At 37.1% G+C, this 8,653-nt stretch overlaps 1 protein-coding gene across 1 annotated transcript; it reads right to left on the bottom strand.

The window, feature by feature from the left end:
* Positions 1 to 341: 341 nt before the first annotated feature.
* Positions 342 to 7,922, bottom strand: LOC117433932 (guanylate-binding protein 5-like). Its single transcript, XM_059009361.1, has 8 exons — positions 7,831 to 7,922; positions 6,458 to 6,877; positions 5,819 to 6,058; positions 4,757 to 4,893; positions 4,208 to 4,500; positions 3,642 to 3,834; positions 3,024 to 3,103; positions 342 to 2,400 (listed from the first exon to the last, which is right to left on the bottom strand). Exons 2-8 carry the CDS (start codon positions 6,862 to 6,864, stop codon positions 1,675 to 1,677), a joined length of 2,076 nt encoding a protein of 691 aa, XP_058865344.1. The 5' UTR covers positions 6,865 to 6,877; positions 7,831 to 7,922; the 3' UTR covers positions 342 to 1,674.
* Between the last annotated feature and the right edge of the window lie 731 nt (positions 7,923 to 8,653).

Raw genomic sequence — 8,653 nt, 5'->3', positions numbered from 1 at the left:
TTACCTTTATCACTATTTTTACCATGCTTGATCATTCTTGCATATTCTGTGCTTTTACCAGGGCACACTTTTACAATGGATATGAGCAGTTCAACTATAGTTTTGTTTTTACAGTTGAGACAGAACAGGAACAAGCCTTCCACTGTACAGTTCAGCTGTCCATAGCTTTAACATGGTTGCTTGGTAACTGGTGCTGATAGAAACAGTGCTTTGGACTGAAAAAGAAAAGGTACATTGATGTAGTATATACTTGTCCACCAGGTGGCACTAGTTGTGCGTAAATATCCATTACCAGCACCAAATGAAAAAGAAACATATTGTGAAAAAAATCAGGCCAAGGGCAAGCTTACCATTATTTTATTGATATCAAACATAATTGCAAGCAAACAATGAATGTTATGCAAAAATAATAATAATGTCATATCATGCTCTTTAAATATTAAAATAAATTGATCAGATTAAAAAAAGTAGATTATTGATTAACAAAAACAATACAGACATCTGAGAGGGCTGAATAAAATATTTTTGGTAACATATTTGCTCTATTTCAATCTAAACACAATTATTTATTTTTATGTTAATTTGCTAGTAGCTCTATATTGGCCTACAAAAGAAAGCAATTGAAGCTTGATTTTGTGTTTAGAGAATTTATATTAAAACCACCACGAATTGTTAATGACAACAAAATACAGCATGAAACACTTTAATCGTACAATGAAGAAATATATTGGAATAGAAATAACAATAAAAAATAAAATGCAGCTAGTCTCTGTTGAAATCCTAAACGTCCGACACTATCTCTACCCTTTAGAAATTGTTCACAGAAACTTAGCCCAGAAGATAAACAAAAACATCGATATATGCAAATCAATCCATGATTTAAAATAATAAGTGTAAATAAAATGTATAAAAATGTGTCACTAAATTCAAGCAAAGCTAAAAGGAAAGCAGTGCAGATTGAATATGATCAAGATGTATGATGCATTGAAAAACATTTCAAAGTAATCTTCATGCTGCACAAAGCATACAGGATACTCTTCTAGCATCCTGTCTCAATGCCTCTTGAATAGACCTAATGTATAGGGCAAGGGACAATTCTATTAATTATATCAGCAGGTGAAGCCTATATCTTAATTGTGTGTTATTTCAACTCTGAATGAATCCAGACAGCCCAAGTTTACGAGATTGATTTCATTGATTGATTTCAGGGAGATCTTCACAGGGACCCGGCGCTACTGAATCTAAGAAACTTTTGACATGTGTTAATGCTGATTCCTTTTTTTATTTTAAGTTATTTCTGAATTGATTATCTAGATCTCAATTTCAGCCTAGAGTGTTTTTTTTTTTTTTAAAGGGATTCTGCCCCCCCCCCAAAAAAAACACCCCACAGAAGTATCAACCAAAAGTAAACACTGATATTGTGTACATTTATTACTAAGATATTTGGATGAAACTCATTGAAACCAACCATTAACTCTGCGCTATTGAAATAAAGCACCCTGTTTAATGTGTGTGTAAATACAGTCATGTCAAAGAGATAGGGAAGAGTACAGTTATCCTCATATTTCCGTGAGGTTTTTATAATTTTCGGGAGGAGGAAGGGTGTTATGCGGATCAAGGAGAGTCCAGGAAGTTCAAAGAGAGTTGGGCTGTCTGTGAATCACTAGAGAGGTTTCATTTGATGTCTTTTTTTTGTTTTTTCATTTGTGCGATAAAGCCCTCTACTTTTGTTAGTTCTTTCTCTATACTTTGAGCCAGATCACGGATCTCTTTTGCTCTTTCAGTTTTACATCCCTTATGGATTTCAATAGACTTCTTAATAATAGCATATGCATCCAGCACTATCGTAAGTGCAGCCAGCACTATACCTGCTACTCTGGCAACGTTAGCAGCTATTCTAACGCCTACAGCTAAAACGTCATCAAGCACTCCTACAAAATTACCTAAGGCAAAGAGCCTGAATACATTATTCATCCAGTTACTATCACTTGCTTCCTTCTGCTGTGAAAGTTGGTCACATACATATTGCAAGAGTTCTGCAATATAGTTTAAGTCCTGCATACTTTTTTCATGCGCTTCCTTTACATCACTGTTCAAATTTTTGTTTTTAACAAACCTGCATATGTCTGCGGTGACAGTGGTAACCCCCCCAGCCACACCAACTCCAACCCCTACACCAGTCAGTATAGCAGAGGCTCCAAACGTAAAGGGAAGCAGTGCCAGCCCTGTAATGGTTAGAACACTTCCAACTACAGCAGCAGAACTTCCTGCTACGTTTGCTATGGTGGAGTGCATTTGAAGTTTATCCATGATATCTGCAATGTTCTTAAGATTTCCGACAAAATCTTGTATTCTTGCCTTCCTTTCTGCATACTGTTGTTCAATGAAATTAATTGTTGCCTGTCAGAAAACATATATAATGTTAGCATGCAAAGAAAATTTAAAGTACAGTACCATCAATCATTATAAGAAATAGTTCTCATTCTCCTCCACTGTCTAGATGGCAGTATTTGAGTTGCTGGTTACTATTGTTAAGATCGGCAGGTAAATCGTAATTACTGCATCATCTCTTTAGTTAGCAGCCAGAGCTCAGCTTTCTCAGCTCTTTCAAAGCTACACAGTCAGTTGCAAGATCTGTGCAGCCACCTTGCTTCAGCTGCATGTGATATCATGCAGTTGATCGTGACGAATGCTCAGCTGCACAAACCTGCAAGAATCTCAGTCATCTGCATCTCTGACTGTTACTTCCTGAAATGGATTAGGGTCTATGGTTGTGCATTAAAAACATATTTGCCTGGGGCTCCCGGGTAGCACATCCAGTAAAGGTGTTCCGTGTGGAGTGCATGAAGCGCCCTATAGCCAGGAGATTGCATGTTCAAATCCAGGCTATGTCATTGCCTAGGGACTGGTGCCAGGGTAAAAACCATTGGCCAAAAAAATATTTGCCCTCCATCTATTAAACACTCAACAGTCCTAAAACTGTTGAACTGTTTAAATGTTAACCCGAGTGACTTGGTACTTACCTGAAAAGCAAATGTCAACAAATCCACTAATTCAGTCTCACAGAGTTTAGAGAATGTATTCTCTTTTGCAGGTCCCATACCTACAATGACAGACATTTTAGGTTTCTAATCTCTGATTATCCAAAACCACATTGATTATCTGGGAGTGATTCCTAAAATTAACAGATATTCATTCCATCTCCAAATACAAGAGATTTTAAGTATTGTAAGTCCTCCCTATTGTAACCTATGAGCATCTAATTCAAAATGAAAACAGCACAAGTACCATTCTGAACATTTTAAAAATAACTGAACCATTATGATCAACATATCTGACAGGGAGAGTGGTGAGAAACAACGCTCAGTCAATACAGACTAAATACTGTTGATGCTTTTCTCTACAATCATTTTTTTAAATTAATTTCAGTCTACTTTTTTGTCTTTGACTTACTGAAGAATACTGTTATAAATGTGCTCTCCTGATCTCTCTGCATGTGAGACACACTTGGCTAACGCCTTGCAGACCTTAACTGAAGTCACATGCAGAGAGGTCTTTTGCAATGGTAACTTTCATGTGACTGGTACCACATTCAGCAATAATAAGATAGCTACTGTTTAGTTCAGTGGAATGTTTTTCACCTGAAAGCTGTTCATATTCTTCTATCAGCTGGTTGACCTGACTCCTCATTTTTTCAAATGCCTCTTTGCCAGTATAGTCCGTGAGAGGTCCAATGTGTTTTTTCTTGAGCATGTAAAACTCTTTCCTGCACTTCAGTTCAGATTTTTCACAATTCATTTTCAGGAGAACCTCTCTATTGTTTTCAATTAGTACCTAAGATAAAATCAGCAGTTAAAATATATAGATGCTATACTGAAGCTATCCAAAATGGATGTCTAACTTTTACAAACTTGTTCCATGGCTGCCACTAATCATGTTAACAGTTCAAACTTCATTTTGAGGAATAGACCATCTTTTCATCAAAACCCAGATGTAAGCTTTCCCTACTCCACTTTCCAAAAGCTGGAGAGTTAAGGTAAAATATTATCATTATTAAATATGCTTAAACATTTACAATAGATGATACAACCTAGAAATGCCCGCTCCAAAAAAAAGGTGAATGCAAAGCTATACAGTACTGATAGTTTACTGTAGCTACAGGGTTATGCTTGCATTTTATATATGTTTGTATCATTTTTTAACATACCAAAAGTTCAGATTTCTTATCCAGAGTTTTCTGCATGTCAATGAAAAAGTTGGTGTATTTTTCATATGTCTTCACTGCACATTGCTGGGCCTGTGAATGGATTTCCTCCAGTTCAGTTTCCATGGGTAGTTGATCGATGGTGGCTGTCTGCACGCAACTCTGAAACTGATCCCAGGCTTCTCTGAATGCATGGTTTAGTTGGGTTTCAGTCATATCTTTGGCAGCCTCTCTTAGACACACACTTTCATTATTGTTCAGCATTCGGACGTAGGACCGTGCCAAGTCTACAATCCCTTCATAGAAAAATATATTTTAGACATTAGTGTCTGCAATCCATAAAACTGTGTACAGTTGGTTATTCACTGATGCTTGCTTGAAAAGTTTGTGCTATTGATAATCCAATATAATGGATCTAGTTTTTCCTGGATCAAATTCATGTTTACATCTGTGTCTAAACACAAAAGCATGTTAAAATACTGATCATAGTATGTAGTAATGTATGGGTCAGAATATATTATCACACAATGATAAATCACAAAAAAGTTTTACCTCCAGGCGTGCAGTGTGTCTTTTCCATGCCAACTGTCTTTGGAGTGGAGAGTTTATCACAAACACAGGTGATTAACTCAGACAGAGCATTCCGGAACTTTTTATCTAAGTCTTCAGGCTTCAATTCTGGCAGGGCTCTAAAATAGATGGTCAGTTAATCATTATTTAATCGAACCAAAAAAAAAAAATTCCAATGCAAAAACCAGACATATATGTGCAACCTCTTTCTAGACATGATGAGTTAATAACGAAACTGACATTTATCGTATGTCTATATAAAATTATAGTTGAAAAGGGTAGAAAGCCCATCGCTGGGCTCTGTGTGAGGGGAGCTTGCTAGCCTTGTTATTATTTAGAGAATAATGTCAGCCTTGCTGCCAATCCCAAGTAAACCTGATCCACCCAGAAGCCCAGGCGAGCACCACATTTTGTAATGACACTGTCGACACAGTTTTGATTCATTCCGCAGGTCAGGAAGCATGTTTCTCAGTATCTTTTCTCACGTATCAGAATGTATTACTGTGGCAGGGTGAAAGCCCTAAATGTAAATAGTGTGTGTGTGTTGTGAATATAGGGTTGGCAGGGAGTTGTTAAAATCATCCCTGCCCGAATACAGGTGTGAATGTGACTGGGGCCTTAATTGAATGATTAATTATTATTATTTGTTTATTTAGCAGATGCCTTTATCCAAGGCGACTTACAGAGACTAGGGTGTGTGAACTGCGCATCAGCTGCAGAGTCACTTACAACTACATCTCACCCGAAAGACGGAGCACAAGGACGTTAAGTGACTTGCTCAGAGTCACACAATGAGTCAGTGGCTGAGGTGTGATTTGAACCGGGGACCTCCTGACTATAATTGAGTATTGCTTTGTTTCAGCTTTTTACTTTGGCTCCTGTGCCTTGTTTGTTTGTTTATTAAAAGTGTGCATATGTTCTTAAACTGCAGCTTTCTGTCTCTGAGTCTCATTCTTGACGCTTTCCTGCTACAGTTACTAAAAGAAAAACCGTCTTATGCAGGATCTGTCAGAGAATTTCAATTGAGAACTGTAATAACCTTACCTCCTTGGTGTTGGTAAAAGTTGGACTTCCATATTAGTAAAAGCTGCCTTAATATTTTCTTTTAAACATCCGTCCATGGAAATCAGCACATGTTTCAGAAATTCCTCTTTTTCACAATCTTCAAACTGGCAATCTCGAATCACGAAACAGAAATGGTTTGGAAGATAATCTCGGAGAGAACCACCACTGCCTTCTTGGTTCCTGTCTACTGTTATTTCTCTCACTGCCTGCAGAAGTTCACTGGGCTTGAAGTCAAGGGAATTTTTTTAATGAGAGGATGGAGGATAAAATGAGAGGCCAACAGATTGTTATATTGTGAGAGAATATATGACTTAATTAATGGACAGTTTTTGGCTTTTTGGAACAATGGCCTTAATTTACACCTGTGCATTAGTTTAAGTGGGTTTTTGTTAGCAATATCCTATACCTAATTGTAACCTTTAGTGTGGTTCGAAGGCAAGAGCTAGGGCTCCTCCCCCACTCCGTCCCATAAAAATATCTGTCAATCTAACTATTTAAACCTTGAGTAGCATTTTCTAAGTTGAAGAGAAAATCTGAGGTAAAATAATTGGTCACTCTAAATAAATAATAATAATAAAAACACTTATACCAAGGAGTTGAATCAATTGATAAGGATACATGATATCTCTGGTGTCACTTCTGCTTAAGGATTTCATTGTATTGTAGATCAGACTGCTGGAGAGAAGTGAAGTCAGTACAAATATCTGTTTATCTTGAAGGACTCCACCTTCAACGTCATCTGTCCCCTCAGTGTCCAGCAGCAGGAGATTGGTGTCTGGACGGGAAGGATGGGGTCTTGCCCACACCCAGATCCCTTTGGTACATGCTTTATAGCCGTGTTCAACTTTAAATCCATTCCTATCCCCAAAGAAGCGAGATAAGAGGTACGACTTTCCAGTCCTGTGCTTACCAAAAACTGATATTACCTCAGTCACACCTGTCAAAGTTGATAGGTACTTTGCAACTTCTTCATCGATGGCAAGTCCGTCGCTTGTGAATTTGACAAGCTGCTTTGGGACATCCATTTCTTTCTGTTTTCTGCTAAATCACATAATACAGAATGAAGTTTATTATTTTTTCTCTTCGCAGTCTATTCATCATTGCTGTTCTGATAATTTGCTTAAACATAATCTTTGCTCATAAAAGATGATATACTGGGCTAATGTACAGTATATCATAATGAATGCATTAGGAACTGATAAAGTATAAATATTATTAACTATATTAGGAATGGAACAAGCATTAACCGACACAATGGTGAAAATAATTTATTTTCTGTATAGGTAGAAGGTAATGTGCAAACCCAAGAGCATTTGTGTTGCGTCCTGCCATCTCCCATGTTGAAATGGAAAGTGAAAGGCTTCTCTGGCACTCTTGAGCCCCCTTTCCTCTTTATTCAGTGCCAGACTCTCAGGAAAGTAAAGCTCACTGCCACCCATAGCTTTACTCCTTTCTAATCCCCCTCGGGGGCGATGTGAAGTTTGTTTCCAAACTATGTTGACCGACCCCACTCTATCCCATTATCCAGTTCAAGCATTCCATTCCCTATTCCCTACTTCAATTCCCTACACACATCCTTTAATCAAAGAAACTACAAAATGATATTACAAAAGTCTACTGGAAGCCATAATAATAGTGCAGTGTTTCATGTTAGATTTTGAAATGGCACATTTTTTTTGTTAAGTATGTGGAAAACTGCAAAGTGGTATGTAATTCAATATGTTAAAAGAAGCACAATTAGTTCATCCTATAGGGTGATGCAAAACATTTGGTCATAGCTGTACTGTATAATGTATACTGTCCTATTGAAATGCTATTTAGAGGCCTAATCAAAAGAATCTGTGTCAATAGCTTTTAAAAATGAATTCTCACTGGCATTACTGGTGGTTAAGGATTCACATCATTTATATATTCAGCTTTTCTCAAGACTATTAGTCAAACACTAACAGAAGTTGCATGGAATTGTATAAAACTATTATACAAAACTGTACCTGCTGTTGTAGGGAGATTCAGTATTAAGTTGTGCAGCTCCTGAGTCGCCACCACCCACTGTTCCTCCTGCAACAAGAACAAGGAAGTTAAATAGCACCAGTGCCTGGTGGTACAAAGGAGATATGGATGTAACCACTAGCTCCTGATAGTCATCTGTTAGCAGTGACGTATAGAAATTGAAACTTTCAAAGGCATTCTCAAGGGTGTATATATATATATATATATATATATATATATATATATATATATATATATATATATATATATATATATATATTAGGACTGTCAAGTGATTAAAAATGGATCGCGATTTATTTTGAGACTAGAAAAACAACCAACTGCTTCTGGACTTTGCATTGTTATAATCACTGTGGTTTTGTAGAATTACATTTTCAAGCTGGGCCTTATATTTACTTTACTAGTGTTTGAACAAACCTCCATTATTCATTAACCACATTATTAGATCTTATCCAGAAACAGATGAAGTGCGTTTATACCTGCACCCACTGCTCAAACAGGACCTATCCTTAAAAATTGTGTAATGACCTGGAATTTTTCATTTAAATTCAAACATGCTCAACCTGGAACCACTGCTTTCTGAAGTTCTGAAAGTGCTTTTGCCCTCAATATAGTATATATATATATATATATATATAGAGAGAGAGAGAGAGAGAGAGAGAGAGAGAGAGAGAGAGAGAGAGAGAGAGAGAGAGTAGGGGAGGAAAAAGGAATGTAGTCATTGCGTAAAGCAGGGTACAGGACTACATTCCCCAAAATGCACTGGGCCCTGGAATTGGAGCGGAATCACCTGGCTCTAATAGA

The sequence above is a fragment of the Acipenser ruthenus genome, chromosome 38 (genome assembly GCF_902713425.1).
Source record: "Acipenser ruthenus chromosome 38, fAciRut3.2 maternal haplotype, whole genome shotgun sequence".
NCBI classification, from domain to species: Eukaryota; Metazoa; Chordata; class Actinopteri; order Acipenseriformes; family Acipenseridae; genus Acipenser; species Acipenser ruthenus.
This window is presented reverse-complemented; position numbering and strand designations above follow the sequence as displayed.

What these genes read in the sequence shown, in the direction of transcription:
- LOC117433932 (XM_059009361.1), bottom strand. Translation starts at nt 6,864, where the DNA reads ATGGATGTCCCAAAGCAGCTTGTCAAATTCACAAGCGACGGACTTGCC. An exon ending in AGTGACACCAGAGATATCAT is followed by an intron (nt 6,059 to 6,457) that starts GTATCCTTATCA and finishes CTTCAAGCCCAG; the next exon opens with TGAACTTCTGCAGGCAGTGA. An exon ending in CTTTTACCAACACCAAGGAG is followed by an intron (nt 4,894 to 5,818) that starts GTAAGGTTATTA and finishes CATCTATTTTAG; the next exon opens with AGCCCTGCCAGAATTGAAGC.